The sequence below is a fragment of the Peromyscus eremicus genome, chromosome 1, assembly GCF_949786415.1.
Source record: "Peromyscus eremicus chromosome 1, PerEre_H2_v1, whole genome shotgun sequence".
Taxonomy (NCBI): domain Eukaryota; kingdom Metazoa; phylum Chordata; class Mammalia; order Rodentia; family Cricetidae; genus Peromyscus; species Peromyscus eremicus.
In genome coordinates this window covers 102,737,303-102,757,655 of record NC_081416.1, presented here as the reverse complement: position 1 = coordinate 102,757,655, position 20,353 = coordinate 102,737,303, and the positions used below count along the sequence as shown (strand labels likewise).

Genomic DNA, 20,353 nt, shown 5'->3' with positions numbered 1-20,353 from the left:
AGTTGAATGGTTATTTCATAAAGTTATAGACATGGCTAATATTAAAATGAACAAATGAGAGTTCCCAGTGAAAACCACAGTTAGGTATGACTTTATCTCCACTAAAATGATTACATGAACATTACTCAGAATAAGTACTGCAACCACTTCAGCTAACTAACAGTTTGGTGATGTCTTCAAATTAATAAACTTATAACATCAGTTTCATTCCTTTGTACTTATGTTAAAGACAAGGTTTATATAAGCATTTTCATCAAGTCTTTATTCTTTGCTTGCTTTTGAATTTTGATACAGTGTCTTATTCTGTAGCCCAGGCTGGCCTTGAACCCACTACATCAGCTGCCATACTTGGTACAACATCATTCGTCCTAACAGTACTCACAGAATAGATTACTACTATCATTAAAAAGGAATGATCTCATATGATAGGAATTTTCTCAAAAATTCTCTTTGTGAAAGAAGCCAAAAAGCACATACTGTTTGATTGCATTTGTTTAAAGTTTGGGTATTAACAAGACTAAAATAGATGATTATACTAATCAAAACTCTGATCGCTGCCAGGTGTGGTTTCATACACCTGCAGTTTCAGTGCTCAGGAAACTGAGGCAGAAGGATCTTAAGTTTTAGCCTAGCCTGGACTACCTAGTGAGTTCTGGGACAGCTTGGGTTACATAGTGAAACCCTGTCTCAAAAACAAAGCACCATATTTATTCTTGCTTTGGTGGGGAAAAGGGATTTAGTAAGAAGGGACATGAGGGAGTATTTTTGTGATACTAGTGGTATCGTCAGTGGTATCTTGATAATGATGGTTTAAACATATGTGTTAGTGTTTGGATATATATCTGTGTCTTCCACCTCCCACCCCAAGCCCCTCACTCCCGACCCCAGCCCCGCTCATGTTCTGAACACTTGGTCCCCAGATAGTGCCAGCTAGTGGTACTGTTTTGGGGAAATTATGGAATCTTTAAGAGATGGGGAAACTAGCCTGAGGAAGTGAGTCAGCAGGACCAGCACGTGAGGTTTGGCAGCTCTGCCCTCCTGTCTGTTCTCTCTCTCCTGACTGCCCCTGCTCTTACCTCCTCTGTCTGTTCTCTCCCTCCTGACTGCCCCCTGCTCTTACCTCCGCCCCTTCCCAGTCATGATGGCTGTATCCCTTCAGACTAAAGCTGGAGGAACCCTTCTTATGTTGCTCTTTGTCAGACATTGTTCACAGCAACAAGAATTACTAGTACTGTGAGTGTTCTTGTCAAAGTAACCGATTTGAATGTTTATTTTAACACTGGCATGGTGGAAAAGCCGGTAACCCCAACATTTCTGAGACTGAGATAGGAGAATCATGAATTTAAGGCTAGTCTGCTCTTTATAGAAGACATGATTTCAAAGCAATACAATTTTACAAGAAAATATGAGTTGGAGCTCTAAAAATATGTTTCGGTTGATTGTGGTTTTAACAGTCATTTACAGAAAATTGAATTCTAAGTAGTGAATATAATTTTCCTCTAATAATAGTACCTCATTTATTGACTGTCAGGACATTTTTAAAATTTGTTTTATTGTTTTTAATTATGTGTATATATGTATTGAGAGTTATCCATGTGTGAATGCAGGTCTCCACAGAGTTCAGAAGAGGGTGCTGGATCCCCTGGAACTGGAATTCCAGGTTGTGAGCTGTCCGATGTGGGTGCTGGGAACTGAACTCAAGTCCTCTGCAAGGGCAGAGAGTGCTCTTAACCATGGAGCCACCTCTAAACCTGTCAGGACATTAGCTATGTTGCTAATAAAATAATGATTAAGAAGGTGGACCCTGTGCAGGGTGTGGTGGTGTCTGCCTTACAATTCTAGTACTTGGGAGGCAGAGGTAGGAGGATTGCCACAAATTAGGCCAAAGAAAAACTATTAATATAAAATAAAATGTACAAAAATAGGAAATTAAATGATGAGATGAAAGGTAAGCTCTGGAGTCAGATCTTCCAGAATTCAGTCCTGACTGACCTGAGGGAAATAGACATCTGTGGATGTCTTACTTTGTTCACTTTATTTTGAGAAAAGGTCTTGCTGTGTAGCCTAGGCTGTCTTTGAACCTGTGATCTACCTACCCCAGTCTCCTGAGTGCTGGGATTATAGACATGCACTACTATGCCTTTGTGTTTGAGTGCTTTAAAGATTGCTAATTAGTGTTTTCTTATTAGTAACATTGTTGACAGTACTAACATGCCTTCATTTTCTTGGTTTTTAATAAAAGGCTATTGTCACTCATTTTTCATTTTTGCCACCTCAATAACATATAGTTGATATGAAGAGACAGAATAATGTTGCTGCACCCTAGACCATAATGCAAATTAATGTAAACTATTTGCTATATTTATGTTATGATGTGCTTTATTTTGTGGGAGAAAGACACAGGACCATAAATGCTAAGACAATACGTGAGAGCTATGATGGAGAATGTCCTAGGGTGCCAAGAAAGAGCCAGCTGTAAAAAGTTATTTTGCAGTTAGGTTTCTTCCAGTTTGTCTGTTTTGTTACCATTGGCCTTCTGGTGCTGGTGTTCCTGGAGGTTTCTCTCTTACCACTGATTCACACTCCGAACAACTGGGAGCATGGCAGACAGATTATTACATAAAATAGTGGTGAAGACAGTGTGTCCCATTTCTCCAAAATGGAAGAGTTGTCTGCCCTAAAGTGAATCTAGAACTTGATCATTTTGCATTCTCTTCATAGCTACATTATTCTGAAGCTACTGTCTTTGTCTTTATTAAAACATAGAACAATTTAGTCTGGGCATGATAGTATACATGTATAATCCTACAAGATCTCTAGTTCAGGATTGATCTCTCTCTCTCTCTCTCTCTCTCTCTCTCTCTCTCTCTCTCTCTCTCTCTCTCTCACACACACACACACACACACACACACACACACACACACACACACACACTCTTCAGGGATATTTACTATAACCTACAGATATTATAGTCAGCATGACAAACTTAACTCCCAACAGATTACCTTCTACGAGTATTTTTTTTAAAGATGTGTTTTTATTTTTATGTGTATGAGGGTTTTTGTGTGTTTGTTTGTTTGGAGACAGGCTCTCTATATAGCTGTCTAGGACCATATTTCAAAGGAATAAAGTAGAGAGTGATAGATCAAGGCACCTGACAAAGTCTTCTGGTTTCTACACATGTGTACATAGACACACATACCCATACATACACACACACACACACACACACACACACACACACACACACACACACACATTGTAATTGATTAATCATGTGAAACCTCTTCTAGACTAGGAGAACAGAAGTACAGTCATCATATGTCCTAAGAGAACATGATATTTTGAAGGGATATGGCTATTAGATGCTTGAAGGAAAAGTGTTGAGAAAAAAGGGAGGAAGGAAGGAAAAATATCCAGGTTGTTGTTAGGGTCTATAGTCTACTCTTAAAGATACAGTTATTAGCCAGCTGATAATAACTAAATAATAATATAAATAATAATAACTAAAGTTATTAGCCCAGCACTTGAGGCAGAGGCAGGTGGATCTCTGAGTTCAAGGACAGCCAGGGCTACAGGGAGAGAACCTGTCTCAAAAAAAAAAAAAAAAAATCTAGTTATTGTGGTTGGAGTGATAGCTCAGTGGTTAAGAGCACTCCTTGTGCTTACAGAGAAAGAATCTGGATTCAATTCCCTAAAAACCAGCCAACATGGTGTCCCACAAACATCTAACTCCAATTCCAGCAGCTATAGCACACTCTTCTGGCCTCCAAGGGCAAATACATACATACAGGTAAAAGACTTATACATAAAAAGTAAATCTAAAAGAAAAAAATTTTAATCCAGTTAAATTTTGTATGCGATATCCATGTACATAGAGACAATATATATTCTCTCTGACCACTCTCTTTTCAAGACAGGGTTTCTCTGTGTAGCTTTGGAACCTGTTCTGGAACTCACTCTGTAGCCCAGGCTGGCCTCGAACTCACAGAGATCCGCCTGGCTCTGTCTCCTGAGTGCTGGGATTAAAGGTGTGCACCACCACCGCCTGGCTTCTGACTACTTTAAATGTTGTATATTTAATTATTATTATTTTTTTAAAGCACAATCTAGGAAATACCTAGGTGTGGGTAGTTTTCTGTTTTTACACTCTAATGTGTGTGGATTATGCTTGTTTTTAAAAACATTAATCAGGTTAAAAGCTTTTAGGGAGTTTTTCCTTACCTTTTTTTTTTTTTTTTTTTTTTTTTTTTTTGTATAGTTCCTTTGCTACCCAGAGCAGCATAAATATGTATGTATGTATGTATGTATGTATGTATGTATTTATGTATGTATTTTGGTTTTTCGGGACAGGGTTTCTCCATGTAGTTTTGGTGCTTGTCCTGATCTAGCTCTTTAGACCAGGCTGGCCTCACAGTGATTCACCTGGCTCTTGCCTCCTGAGTGCTGGGATTAAAGGCGTGTGCCACCACTGCCTGGCAGCATAAGTAATTTAAATGGATCTTTTCAGTAATATGGATATTCAGTGACTAACTTCTACAGTATACTTCTGAGAACCCAGCATGACTAGAAAATAGCACATGGGTAGAGGTAAAGGAGTAACACAAAATATACACTTAATTTTGCTAAAAGACAAACCTGTATAATGAATGAGAAATCAGATCTTCATGAAAAATATATTATTTACAAGTAGTTGAATCTTATTTTTCTATAAAATTGATACATTAACAAATAAGACTCTGAAAGGGCCTCTAATCTGAAATTCTGATAGACAGTTAAGTTTTATATTCCTGCTGTGTGGTGGTGGCACAAGCCTTTAATCTCAGCTCTATAGGAGGCAGAGGGATTAAAGGGTGAATCTCTTGAGTTCTAGGACAGCCAGGACTACACAGACAAAACTTGTCTCAAAAAGACCCCCCGCCCCCCCAAAAAAGAAGAAGAAAGTAAAACATACTCTTTATTTTATTATTTATGCTCTTATTATGGGTATGAATACGTGTATCCCCACACTTTTTTAATACTTCATCGATTTCCACTAGTGGCAATTTTCTTTCTTTCCCAGGGAGACCAATTTGATATACTAAAGATAATTTGGTCTTTCATTTCTTGTATGTGTATAAAATCTAGTATGGAAAATCTAGAACTAATACAAGTTAATATAAGTGGTGCTTCGAGTGCAAAATTCCACCACTGATCTTGTGTGATTGGTGCTACCAAAAAACACAGGCATTCAACATACAGTTTATTCAGCATCCTCAAGAAGGGAACAGCTACCCTCTTAGTCCTCTTCGGCTCTGAGCTCTCGTCCTCACCTTGTCCAGCACAGTAATACCCACAGAGAGGAAAACACAGCATTTGTGCAGTCCAGATGCCCCAGTGACAGGTTGCATGTGCTACTCCACAAAGCTAATATCTACCAGCCTTACTCACTGGTTTTTAATTTTTGCTTTGGAATCTAAAATATTGTTGAATCAAAAAGGCCCCCAGATAACCTGTGAGCAACAGGAATATTTGTTTGTCTATGGCACAGAAGCGTTAAGTTGCTAGAGAAGCTGGACATTAGTGTACAGCCTTTCCGAAAACTGGTGTTGGAATGAGTGTGTCCAACAGAGTACAAGGACTGTCAAAGCACTGTGTCAATAAGTAATGAAAAGAAGTTAATAGAAAGCAGTAAAAGGATGCATAACATTTCAAAAGATGGCCTTGCTCATGTACAGGAAGAAGGATCCATCACTTGTCGTGACCACCTGCTCCGTAATGCTGTAAGGATCTGTCTTGACCAAGGGAGGGGGGGGGGGCTGGTGAGGAATTAATGGGCTGTTGACAGACACGTAAGGAAAGACTAAGAATTACCATCTGGAGATTTGAATTGACTAAAGATCTGATCATGAGGTATCGGAGTTTCTTGGTGGACTTGTCCATGCATTGCTGATGATGATTTTATCAGGACAAAGCTCCCTGCTGGGTAGTCTGAGCTTCTGTCCCACATGCACATGCATAGAGTGTAAACCAGCAGTGATGGGCTGCTGAGTTCATGGACTTCCTGCTGTGAGTTCAGTCTTCTCTTATGCTAGCAAAAAGGCAAGGATCACTAAAGACACCTCGTCTCATTTGTTTTAAAATAGTTTTCTTAACAGTAGTTCATACTTAACATACAAACCCGGACTGGGTGGTGATTATTCATTGACAATGATTGTGCTCATTCCAGTCCCTACAAAACCACCATTCATGTCATGTACTGTACTCTAAATGTAACTTCATTGTTTCACCCTTAGTTTAAGAGTAAACTAAGGGTGAAACAATGAAGTTACATCTCTCTGAGCTTGAGAGATGGCTCAGCAGTTAAGAGCACAGTCTGCTCTTCCAGAGGTCCTGAGTTCAATTCCCAGCACCCACATGGCAGCTCACAACTGTCTGTAACTCCAGTTCCAGAAGACCCTCACACAGACATACATGCAGACAAAACACCAATGCACATAAAATAAAAATAAATAAATTATTTAAAAGAAAAAAGAATAAACACTTTTTTTTAAAAAAACCACATTAATAGCAGCTAACAGAACCATGGCTGTGGAAAGTTTCCAAAAGGAGTTTCTTCTCTTCTCTCCTCCCTCCTTCCCTCCTTTCTTTCTTTCTTTTTTGTTTTTTTGAGACAGGATTTCTCTCTGGCTGCCCTGGAACTCACTCTGTAGACCAGGCTAGCCTCGAACTCACAGAGATCTACTTGCCTCTGCCTCCCGAGTGCTGGGATTAAAAGTATGCACCACCTGGCCAAAAGGAGTTTCTTAAATTCAAGGCATGGTAACTAACCTATGCCTATAATTCTAACCCTTTAGAGATAAGAGGCAGGAAGATCAGAAGTTCGGGGTCATCCTGGGCTTCATAGAGTGTCAGAACAGCCTAGATACATGAGACTCTGTTTCCAAGAAGTAGCAGAGGGAAGGAGCCTCTGTATAACCAGTGATCTCTGTGCTATTCCCAGCGCTTGGAACACAGCAATTAAAGACACAATTGTACCGGCTTGATACAATTTCTGCCTTCCAACTTTAGGTAGTAGTGGTAATGATCATTGAGGATTCTGCGTATCAAGGAAAATGCCTTTAAATTTTTAAAAATTATTTTATGTATATGATGTGTTTTTCCTGCATATATGTTTTTGTACCATATTCATGCCTGGTGCTCATGGAAACCAAAAGGAGGCATCAGATTCCCTGGAACTAGAGTTACATACAGTTGTGAGCCATCATGTAGATCATGTAGGTGTTGGCAATCTAACCCAGGTCCTGGGAAGAGCAGCCAGTGCTCTTAACCACTGATCCTTCTACAGCTCCTCTCCATCAAAGATTTCTTTTTTACACATGGGAGGGAAAAAAAAAAACAAACCACCAATGTAAGGCTCTTATAGAAGCTGGAAGAAATGGATCTCCACTTTTTTAACATCAATAGTGAAATTTCAGTTATTCATCCATTCATTGACCCACGATGAAATAGTCAGAATGATGGTAAACCATCATGATTCTGACAATGGATGTGAAGAAGATGATATTAATAACTGCAAAAACAATGTCATTATACACATTGCAGGGCTTATATGTGTGAATCTGTGTTGGTGTGTGCTTAATGAGGATGTTTGCATATAAGGGCAGAGGACAACAGCCCCAGGTGTTGGTCCTCAGGTGTTGCCTACTTACTTCTTAAAAGAATTTCTCAGTAGCCTGGAACTAGGTTCTCTGACCAGCAAGCCCCAGGGAGACACCCTGTCTGTGCCTGTCCGGCTCTAAGGATACAAGTGTGCAGCACCATCCCTGAGCTTACTGTCATTGATGGAACTGAACTCAGGTCCTTATGCTTGTAAGGCAAGCACATTACTCAATGAGATATCTTACCAGCACTTGGGAAGCTTGTAGGTCTTTTGTCATGAGACATAACAAAGGGAGGAATGGCTTTAGCTCATGTTTTCAGAGGTTACCTACATTCCATCCTAGTCAGTCCTACTGTGTCTGGGCCTGGGGTAAAAGAGCATCATGGTGGTGTGAGCACGTGGTAGAGGCTGTTTTTCTCATTCAGGACAGCATCCAGAGAAAGGGCTTTGAAATAAGTGCTACCTGCTTCCTAATATCCCCCCAGTAATGCCACTGTAGTAGTAGTTTAAGAAAAAAATAACTCAGTTACTAGATCGTAACCAAATGCCCACCAACTGTCAGTTAGATCCCAATACTTGGGGATCTGTGGGAGCATTTCAACAGCCATACACCAGAATATCTCCTTATCACTAAGGAAGGGATTCATTTCTAGATCCCTCAATTGCTTGAGATTTTTCTTGTCACCTTAAACAAAGAAAACCCAGCCATATATGACAGCACAGGCTAACATTTGGGCCACTAAGAAGGATTAAGAGATTGAGATCAATGTGAGCTATACATTGGGACCCTGACTCAAAATAGATTCAAGTTGGAACAAACTGTACAATAGCTTTTGCCTTCTTTTGGTTGTGAGCCTACTCTTCAATTGCCGAGTCATCCTTCCATCTCTGCAATAGCCTGTTGGTCATAGACCAGCACCACAGGTAGAGATTGAAAACCCTCCAGTGGTTGCTGTTGAACAGCTGATATTGGCATCCTGGAACTCCTCCTCTGCTGCCTGGTTTCCCTGAATACATCGTATCACTGGAGTGATGATATTCCAATTATTTACATGTGAACAAGCATAAGAAAGTAGTAATGTTTTGGTAGCATATAAACTCAGACAAGTATGTTGATTCCTAACAACTGTAAATTGCCCACATGGTTGGTAGAGATAGCAATATCTTTGCTTCTTGTTGGCATGATGCACACTATCTTTATTTCATACAATAAATTATTGAAAGTGTTATGTAGTTATCTACAGATTGCATCTATAGGGTATACACGATACGGAGTCTGGGAAATGGCTGAGTGGGTGAGTGCTTCCTGCCCAAGTGTGAGGACTGGAGTTCAGATTCCCAGCACCCATGCAGAAGCTGGCACAGTGGCAAGTATCTGTAATCCCACCACTAGTGTGGGGGTGGGGATAGGTGGATACTTGGACCTATTTTTTAAAAAAATAGCATGGGGCTGGGCGGTAGTGGCGCATGCCTTTATTCCAGCACTCAGGAAGCAGAGGCAGGCAGATCTCTGAGTTCTTGGCCAGCCTGGTCTACGGAGCAAGTTCCAGGACAGGCTCCAAAGCTACACAGAGAAACCCTGTCTCAAAAAAAAAACCAAACAAGCCAAAAATAAAAATAAAAGCATGGAAGGTAGTTAAGGAAGTTACCCAACATACCACACACAGAAATTTGAATCGTTAAAAGAGCCACAAGCAAGGTTTACACTGATCTCCGTAAGATTATAAAATACTTTAAAAGGGATCACCCTTTGACTTGTTTAATGTTGTGCCTACCTTTGTTTCCCTCCAGTGTTGTGTGTTGCTGTTCTATTCAGTAAGGAAAATAACATTTCTGTTGGATGGACAGGACATTTTAATGTATGTTCTTTCCAGAATGCTTAGGTTTAGAGCTCGGGGTTTGTTAGACTATCCCAGACTTTTGATGTTCATCATTGTGTTGTTCCCCTTACTTTCATTTCCAGTAGGTGCTGTTCACAGAGTTCACTAGACTCAGGAAGATTTTTATGCTGTCTTATTTTTTCCCCTGTTTAGAAACCGAACCGAGTTGGCTGAGACCCTTGCACTCCTGAAAGCACAAATTGATCCTGTCCTAGTGAAAAGCTCTAGCCAACAGGAAGACTCTGCCCGGGAAAGTCCCACTCTAGAGGATGAGGAGACTAAAAAAGAGGAAGAAACACCTAAACAAGGTTTTTTTTGTGTGTTTTTTTTTGCTTTGTTTTATAATCTCTTCTATTTTCTGCTCCTCTACTCAACTCTATAATCCTGAATTTTTACCTCATTTTTTCAATTGAGAGCCTTCCTGTAAAAGACTTTATTTCAAAGGAAGAAAAAAAAGAGAGAAAAAATGTTTGCTCTTTGGGACATTGAAAAACGTTCAAACCATTACCGCAGTGCCTTGTCATCTGAGAATCTTGGCAGGTGTGGTGACAGCCCCTGTGCTCTCCGCACTTGGGAGGCTGAGGCAGGATGTGCTAAGGGCTGGGCCAGCCTGAACCAGACCAAAGCACTAACAGAACACTGAGACGCTTATTGAACTTGTTGATGGGCGGCGGAAAGATTTATCAGAGACTTGACAATTATAAGCATTTTTAGGTTTATAGGGTCTGGGGCATTCAGATCTGACAGTTATTTACATTGTAGTCCTCCCCCACTAAATGTCTGAACATGTTAAACATGAAGTTCCTGTTTTCTCCATCTGTAACCCTAAGACTCTGCTTTCTGTCTTTATGAATTTGATTACTGGGAGCCTCCTATCAGAAGAATCACTTAGCATACTGTCTTCAGGTGTCCATATTAGTATATGTGTGATGGTTTCCTTTCTCTTTAAGAATGAATAACAGTTCACTGTGTAGGCACCACATTCTGTGTATCCATCAGTGACCATTGGAGTTACTTCCTCCTTAAGGCTGTTGTGAATAATCCTGCTGTGAACCTACTAATACAGATACTGCTTTGAGTTTGTACTTACGCTACACGCCCACGACTGAAATTACTAAATCTTATGATAATACTGCTTAATTTTTGGAGGCTTTACCATACTTGTAGCTAGAGTTTTCCTGCCTGGCCCACAGTCAGGACAAATCTCTCTCACCCGCCAGTCCCACAGCCATTCAGACCCAACCAAATAAACATAGAGACTTACATTGTTTACAAACTGTATGGCCGTGGCAGGGTCGCCATTTGTAGCTAGAGTTTTCCTGCCTGGCCCACAGTCAGGACAAATCTCTCTCACATACTGTTTCTTTTCTTTCCTTTTTTCTTGAGACAGGGTTTCTCTGTGTAACCCTGGCTGTCCTGGAACTCACCTGTAGACCAGGCTAGCCTCAAACTCACAGAGATCCACCTGCTTCTGCCTCCTCAGTGCTGGGATTAAAGGCGTGTGCTATCACACCCAGCTTTTTTTTTTTTTTTTTAATTCATCTTAATATTATATGAAGTATTCTTGTTCTAGATATTAGTCTCTAATGACTAATGGTGTTCAGCATCTTTTCAAATGCTTATTGATCGTTTATGTGTCTTTGAAAAGGTATTTATTAAATTCTTTTGTTGTTTTATGTTCTTATTGTGAGTTAGGTGTTCCAGTGTTGCTCAGACTGGTCTTGAGTTTCTGGGGCCAGGTAATCCTCCTGCCTCAGACAGAGGAGCTGGGCTTATGTCTTCATGCCTGGACTGTCCGTTTTTTAAACTGGAGTGGATTGTTCACTTTTGTTGTCTATGACAATTATAGTTACTAAACCTATTTTCATTGAGTTTACTAATTTTCTATCCCAGCAAATGAAATCTCTACCTTTTTGAAGGAAAAAACAAAGTACTGACTTGTAGCAATGAAATCAACTAATTCTAATGCACATTCATGGTGCTAGTGCATGTCTGTGTACATGTATGTAGAGGCCACAGGTCAACTCAGGTTTTATTCCTCAGGAGCTGTTCCCCTTGGTTTCTTGAGAAAGTCTGTCGCACTAGGTCCTGGGAGTCCCTTGTTAGGCTACACCAGCTGGCAAATGAGTCCAGGACTAGCACTCGAGTTACAGACATAAACTGCCACATCAGGTTTTTTGTTTCGTTTTTTAATGTTGGTTCTGGAGAGCAAACTTGGATTTGCACCACAGATACTTTCTGAACTCTGAGCTATCTTCCCAGCTAAGGTGACATCTTTAGTTTTATTTATTTATTTATGTGTGTGTGTGTGTGTGTGTGTGTGTGTGTGTGTGTGTGTATACATATTTATACTTTGTTTTGTTTTTTTCAAGACAAGGTTTCTCTATGTATCAGCCCTGGCTGTCCTAGGACTTGTTCTGTAGACCAGGCTGGCCTCAAACTCAGAGATCCTCCTGCCTCTGCCTCCCCAGTGCTGGGATTAAAGGCATGCACCACCACCGCCCAACTTTAGTTATACTTTTTATTTTTAATGATGGGAAGGAATTTATATGCCCTGTCACGTGTTTATTTTGTCTTTTACATTATATTCTTTCTTTACTTGGATGCTTTAAAGAAACTATCCATAAAACAACACAATGTATGAAACATTGCTTGAAAACAGATAATTAAGCCTCCTTATAGTGAAATGATATTTCCACACATTAAACATTTTTGTAGTTAAATCCTAAATACCATGCTCCTTTGGCCATTGTTCAGATGATTTGAAGTACTGGTGGTGGTTTTATTAGTAAGCTATGTTTTCACATATAACAAATATTTGGGCTGCTTTGGTAAGGCGTAATAGTTTTAAAGTATACCCTTATATTCTAGAAGGGTTTGTTATTTTTTTTTTTTTCTGTTTTGCTTTTATTTTTGTTTAACAGCTTGCTCTTAAGGATTAGTTCTGGCATAAAACCTACTACTATTTGTTCATTTGGTTGTCTAGTTTGGTCATTCATTCAACGTATTTGTTTATTTCCACCCACAGTAGGAAAATCTAAGGGATCGGACATGGGTAGCACACACTTTTAATCCTAGCACCCAGCATGGGAGGGAGGCAGAGGCAGGAGGGATTGAGGCCAGCCAGGGCTACATATTGAGACCTTGTCTCAAAAAAAAAAAAAAAAAAAAAAAAAAAAAAAAAATTATCAATGTAAATAGAATAAAGGGATTGGAAAATTAACTCGGTGGTTAAGAGCACTGGTTGCTCTTCTGGACACAGTGACTAACAACCATCTGTACTTTACTTCCAGAGTATGTAGTGCGCTCTTCTGGCCTCTGAGGACACTAGGCGTGCACATGGTGCACAGATATATATGCATACACATACACCCATACACATAAAAAAATAAATAAATAAAAAGTAAATGCCACAAAGAATATGGGTGGGAACAAAATTGTTTGTTTGTTTTCTCTGTGTAGCTCTGGCTTCCTGGAATTCGCTCTGGGACCAGAGTGGCCTCTCAAAGACATCTACCTGTCTTTGCCTCCTGAGTGCTAGGATTAAAGGTGTGTGCCACAACACCCAGCTGCAAAATAGAAATTTAAGTGACAGTTAACAGAGATTGGAAGACTTAAATTTGATTTTTTTTTTTAAAAACATTTTTATTTATGGGGCTAGAGCATTTGATCAACAGTTAAGAGCACTTGATACTCTTACAGAGGACCCAGGTTTGATCCCCAACACTTACATGGTGGCTCATAATTATCTGTACTCTAGTTCCAGTGGATCTGATGCCCTCTTCTGGCCTAGACATGGAGCATGTTTGTGGTACACTCACATACATGCAGGCAAAACACTCATACACATAAAATAATGTTTTTTTAAAATTTGACTTTCTAGCATTTCCTTATGGTTAAATAGTTCTGGGGCTGTCGAGATGGCTCAGTGATTAAGAGCACTTATTGCTCTTACAGAGAACCTATGTGGTAGATTCCCAGCACCCATGTTAGTCAGCTCACAGTCACCCAACTTCAGGGTATCTAAAGCCTCTGGCGTCTGCCAGCACCTGTACTCACAGATGCACACACATCCTCCACTCCTCTTCCCTGCGAGCGCGCGCGCGCGCGCACACACACACACACACACACACACACACACACACACACACACACAATATTAAAAAATAAAATTTTTAAAACTATTAGTTTTGGAAAGGACATGGATGCTACATTACCAGTATGGAGGTCAAAGGACACCTTTGAGGAGTTGGTACTCTCTACCTTTACACAAGTTCTGGGGATTTTGAACTCAGGTCATTAGACCTGCACAGCAAATGTTTTTTTTACCTGCTGAGCCATCTTGCTAGGCCTGTTGACATTGATTTTGATGGACAATTCATTGTGTAGTTTAAAAGTCAAAACAAAGTATTCTTTTTTTTTTTTTTTTTTTTTGGTTTTTCGAGACAGGGTTTCTCTGTGTAGCTTTGCGCCTTTCCTGGGACTCACTTGGTAGTCCAGGCTGGCCTCAAACTCACAGAGATCCTCCTGGTTCTGCCTCCCAAGTGCTGGGATTAAAGGCGTGCGCCACCACCGCCCGGCCAAAGTATTCTTTTAGTAAAGTTTTTTTTATATTTATTTTATTGTTGTGTGGGTGTGTACATGCACAAGTGAATGTATGCTGTGTGTCCACAAACACTTCTCCCCACCAAGCCCTTGCTGATCCTTCCTCAGTAAAGTAAAACTCTTCCAAATATATAATTCAAAAATTCCTCTGTGGGGCCTCAGAGGAGAAGAAGAGAAAAAGTGATCTACAAAAGCGCTTCCTAAACTTCTCTGTGCTCACTGTCCACTTGAGGACATTGATGGGGAATAGATTGATGGTAACTGTTGATGCCTTTTGCAAAGAACCTGTGTGATGCTGCTCCACTTGTCTGTATACAGAGGTCTGTATGGGGAGGAGCAAGGCAGAGAGGTCTGTATGGGGAGGAGCAAGGCAGGGAGGTCTGTATGGGGAGGAGCAAGGCAGAGAGGTCTGTATGGGGAGGAGCAAGGCAGAGAGGTCTGTATGGGGAGGAGCAAGGCAGAGAGGTCTGTATGGGGAGGAGCAAGGCAGAGAGGTCTGTATGGGGAGGAGCAAGGCAGAGAGGTCTGTATGGGGAGGAGCAAGGCAGAGAGGTCTGTATGGGGAGGAGCAAGGCAGAGAGGTCTGTATGGGGAGGAGCAAGACAGAGAGGTCTGTATGGGGAGGAGCAAAGCAGAGAGAGGTCTGTATGGGAGGAGCAAGGCAGAGAGGTCTGTATGGGGAGGAGCAAGGCTTGTAGAAGCAGTTTTCTCCTTACTTCAAAACAGGTGTGCCAAGGCTTTTTCATATTGCTGTTCCATAAACACCTCTCAACAAATGCTAGTGGTGTGCTTCCTGGTAAAGAGGAAATGGTTTGTGATGGAGGACTTCTGTGGAGGGAGCAGAGGAGGAGCAGGATATTGGGGTACTATTCTCTCCTCTTTCATGGCACCCTGAGTGGAGCTCAGTGGAGAGTGCCTGCCAAGCTCACAAGTGGCTCTAGATTCAGCCTCACACACTGCAAAAAACGAACACAAAATCAAGAGGACTTTTCTGTGGCTCTTATTCTGACATCACAATGTTTAAGTTTCTTTTTTTTTTTTTTCTGAAATGAGATCTCTCACTGTATTATCCAACCTATTCTTAACTCTTGGACTCAGGGGTACTCCCAAGAAAATGTTTCTTATTTGCTCATTTTATAAATATTGGGCATCTTCTATGTATGAATCATAATTTCTTGCAAGGAGGTTCAGTTAACAAAGCACACTGATATATAGTTGTTTTTATGAAACTTACACTATAGTGGATAAAATAACTAACTTGTGTGCCATTTACTTGAGCCTTTTATGTTCTAAAATGATTTGTATAATACTAAATTGCATAGTTTGAAGCATAAACTTTATTAGATAAACATTGCCGTAAGTTTTCAGGAACCCAAGTGGATATCAGAAACTAGATAATGATGCAACTTACATATATTGCAGTTTTACCATACAGGTCAATTTTAATTTATAAGTTATGTACAGTAAAGAGATGAGAAACAATAAGATAGAACCCTTGACCAGTATGTTGTAGTAAGTTATACGAATATAGTCCATTGCTTGCTCACCCCCACTCCTCTGTACCTCCTTTTTTCCTTTAGGATTGTTCTTGAAAGGGTAACTGAAGCCATAGAAAGTAAAACAATAGATAACGGGGGCCTACTAGGTATAATTACTTCATTTTTCTAGATCAAAGAAATAAGACAAAGACTGTTGTAAGTAGCTTTCCTTAGGTTCCATAGTCTGTTACTGGCTAACTCAGTATTCTAGCTGAGACTGTGTGTGTGTGTGTGTGTGTGTGTGTGTGTGTGTGTGTCCCCGTCCGTCCAGAGGTCGATGTTGTTTCACCACTTAGTTTTTAAACTCCATTTTTTCATTGAACCCGGAGCCCTCCGATTCTGCTGGAATGGCTGACCAGCAAGCACCAGTGACGCTCTTGTGTCTGGCTCTCCAGCTCTGGGCAAAGGCAGATGTGACAGATTTCCCATGGCTGCTGGAGATGGAACTCAAGACCTCATGCTTGAGGACTTTCCCAACTGAGCCATCTCTCCCAGCCCTTCCATGCCTGGCGATGCTGCTGCACTTTTGTGTGACTTAAGAGGTAGCTAGCTCATCCTTCAGAACCTTACCTCTTACGCTCTCCTCTCAGATGTGGTGACCATGCTCTGTCCCAGGGTGAGATTAAAGAAATGTAGTCCTTGGTCACTTCATCCCTCTTGGTTGTCAGCAGATGTTGCTGGTGGACTTGGTAGAAAATGTGAACAGCCTTCAGCGTGTGATGCAGTGAGTCATAAGAGAGAATGTGACCAAATTTTCAAAGTGTAGTTGCAGTTTGGAAATGAGGCAAAAAGAGGTGGCAGGTCAGCAGTGGAGAGAATTGTGAAGCCATTCTTGTCTCAAGTAGATCTTTAATCAAATGGCAGTCCTTTAGACTTAACCTCGACAAGATGATTCTATCATTTCTTTGTAATGGGTGCTGAGGAGAAGCACCTTGCTGTAAACTTGTACACAAATCTGAAAGTGACAGAAAACAGCCTTGACAATTCACCAGCAAAGGACTACTTAGGTAAATTAGACTTGCATTTAACAGATGCTGATTTTCTTGAGTTACCCATGAGCTCCCAGCCAGCCCCATCCTACCTCTCCAGTTGTCTCCTACTGTTGCCTCTCGTGTTCCGATTCCTCGGGTCTTGACTTTCCCCGTGCCTTTTCCTGTCCTTGGCTTCCTCATGCAGGTCCCACCTTCAGGCGCTGTCCCTTCCCACCTGCTGTGAAAGGCTTGCTTATACTCTGAAGTAAACCCTTGTAGCTCCTTCCTCAGTTTGTCTAGACTACTTGGTATTTTATGCCACATGTATTTGAGCCATTTTGGTACTGGGAATAGAAGACATGGCCTCTTTCATGCTGATTGAGCATTCTACCACTAAATTGACCTTGAACTTACTATCCTTCTGCCTCAGTTTCCCAAGTAGTGTTTACAAGTCTGCCCCAGCTCTGTGTGTGTGTATATTATTGGAAACTGAACCTAAAGACTCACATACACTGTGCTATCACTGTGCTACCAAACTACACCTTCAGCCCTTATTTTTACTTTTTTTTTTTAATAGAAGTTTGCTGACTTGTCCAGGCTAGCCTTAAGCTTGCAATCCTCCTGCCTCATCCTCTCAAATAGCTGATATTTTTTAGGCCTGCACCACTATGCCTGACTTTAGACCATCATTTTTACAGTAGAAATGAGATAACCAAGTAATGCTTGGATTGCAAGACCTTAGCAACATAGGAGTAAGTCCACATAATACATGAGGGTACTCATAACAGACTAGGCTGACAAACCAATCTGGACTGCCACCTGTTATAATTAGTTTATAAATCTGTACATTTTTGAACCTAGGCAGAGTGGTATACATTGATAATCCCAGCACTTGGAAAGCTGAAGTGGGGGGTTCATTGTGAGTTTTACAGTAGCCTGTTCTATATAGTAAGTTCTAGGCCATCCTAGACTACATAGTGAAACTATCTCAAAGCAACAAACAGTGTGTTTGTTTGCTGTTGTTTGAGCCTGGGTCTCAGAACACTTCCCAGGCTGGTTCTGAACTCCTGGCCTCAAGTGGTCCTTTGCTCAGCATCTCAAGTGGTAGTGACCATAGATGTGGACCACTACACCCAGCTGTTAGTTCATTTTTATTTATTTATTTATTCATTTATTTATTTTGGTTTTTTGAGACAGGGTTTCTCTGTGTAACTATACTGGCTATCCTGGAACTCGGTTTGTAGACCAGGTTGGCTTCAAACGCAGAGAAATCCACCTGCCTCTGCCTCCCAAGCACTGGGACTGCTGGGATTAAAGGTGTCCGCCGCCTGTGGTAAATTTTACTAAGTAGGCATTTTTCAGGAGCTTTTACACACCAAGAGTTTAGTAGAGTTTAGTTTATGACAATGTGGCTTGAAGGCTTAGACACAGGAAGATTGGGGTTGGGGAGAAATGCAGACAGTGCAGTGTTTACTGTAAGCTTATTAAGACTCTGAATAAGATGAGATGGCCTTGATGAGCTTTATTGTTAATTCTCCCCTGAGGGTCTGCCAACAGTTCTCATTTCTCTTCTTCATCTCTTTATCCTAGAACCGCACCAGTGAGATCTCATTAAAACAAGTGAGCTGGAGACCCTGCTTAAAACTGAGTAAACTGCAGGAGCTGAGGTCTGATGCGGGGTGGTAGAATCTGCCTAGAAATAGGCATCTGTGTTTGGGAAGAGGTTTATGTCTGATGATGAGAGGGAGCACTACTGCCTTGTGGCTTCTGTTCGTCTTGTGAAATTGAAGGTGGAATCATCTGAAATGTGGGCATGACAGAGATTGTAGACTTAAGCATAGGGAAGAAGATTGAAGTTTTACTAGAAAATAGTAAAGTTACGAGGCAGTTTCAGAGCCTCAGGGAGAGCTGGTGACTGTATGTAAGATAATAGCAGTTTGTTCCTTAAAATTGGTTTTCAACATTTGGGGTGTGTGTGTGTGTGTGTGTGTGTGTGTGTGTGTGTGTGTGTGTGTGTGTGTAGAGGAGTCAGTTTCATCCTTCAGCCTTTGTGTGGGTTCCAAGGATCAAGCTTAGGTCATCAAGTGTAGTGATGAGCACCTCTACTACTGAGCCATCTTGTTGAGATCTCCTTTTACTTTTTTTTTATGCCTCCATTTCCTACTACTGGCCCCAGTTTTTATTTTTAATTTAGAAAAATTTAATTTTGTGTGTGTTCGTGCTTTACATGTACGTCTCTCTGTGCACTGCCTGCATGCTTGGTTTCTGAAGAGGCTGAAGAGGGCTTTGGATCTCCTGAAACTGGAATTATAGATGCTTGTGGTAGTCTGCTGTGTGGATGTTGGAAGTCGAACGCCGCTTTTCTGGAAGAGCAGCCAATTCTCCTAAGTATGAACCATCGCTCCAGTGTTCACTCCTCCCTCTTTGTTTTTGTTTTTGTTTTTTTGACACAGGGTTTCTCTGTATGTAGCTCTGGCTGACCTGGAACTAGCTCTGTAGACCATGCTAGCCTTGAACTCACAGAGATCCGCCTGGCTCTGCCTCCCGAGTACTGGGATTAAAGGCGTGCACCACCACCGCCAGGCCCCCCTTTTTGTTTGTACGTTTTGTGTTTACATTTACTTAGTATTTGTGCATGTGCCACTGTGCAGGTGTGAGGGCCAGAGGACAACTTGGGTTGAGTTTTGGGGTTTGAACAAGGTCATAAGACTTATCATCAAGTACTTTTACCTGCTGAGTATCTCACCTTCCCAGTAGTCTCCAGTACAGACCTCTTCTCATAGCAGATGCAGTGTACCTGTTTGCTATTAATTCTGAGTATATATATGTTGACTAGAATGCAAACTTAACTAAATACATGAATACTAACTAGATTTGGAGGGGTGCTTTTGAACAGATCCAATTTGTATTGCTCTCTTGGAATTTGATTTTTAAGCCCCAATTGTCCATCTTGAAAAATGTTCAATATACTTCATTCAGTTGATATATAAAATGAGAGACTTCCAAGTTAATGTAGTAGCAGTGTAGGGCTAATTGTTATAGTTTAATTACAGTATTAGTGGGAATGGTGTCTTGGTTTGTGTAAAGGGGGTTGTCTGGGTTTAGTGCTGATAACATTATATCAAAGGAAACCCCTTGATCCTGAACAAACCAGTTGGTCACCTTAAATTGAGTTCCTTCTAACGTACTTGATTGCAAAGGATATTATACGTTTACTATAGAAAACCTGAGGGCCTGGAGAGATGGCTCAGAGGTTAAGAGTACTGACTGCTCTTCTAGAGGTCCTGAGTTCAATTCCCAACACCCACATGGTGGCTCACAACCATCTGTAATGAGATCTGGCACCCTCTTCTGTGTACATAATAAATAAATAAATCTTTAAAAAAATAAATAAATAAAGGAAAAGAAAACCTGGGGATAAAGCAAAATATTAACAATAAAGCAAGATAGTAATAGTAATAACTAACTAAATTAAGCATCAGTAATTACCCCATGACCAAAAAATAAAATAAAATAAAATCACTGCTGCTATTATGATCTAGTTCTTTCTGATCTTTATTTTAGGCATGGTTACTGTTGCTTTTATTTATTGGAATTATGTGGTAATGAGTTTTATGTCTTATTTTTGTACTTCTATGCTAACCATTTTCCAATTTGTTTCTTCTTTCAAGAAGGTAGTTCTAGGTGTAGAACAGAAGTATTTGATACTGAGTAGT

General features: G+C 40.7%; 1 protein-coding gene across 1 annotated transcript in view; it reads left to right on the top strand.

Moving 5' to 3' along the window:
* The window catches only part of Rsf1 (remodeling and spacing factor 1), a 122,833-nt gene that overhangs the window by 70,490 nt on the left and 31,990 nt on the right, over positions 1–20,353 (top strand). Inside the window, exon 5 of the mRNA XM_059270998.1 lies at positions 9,677–9,831. Coding sequence (XP_059126981.1) covers positions 9,677–9,831 — 155 coding nt within the window. The remainder of the gene's footprint in view (positions 1–9,676; positions 9,832–20,353) is intronic.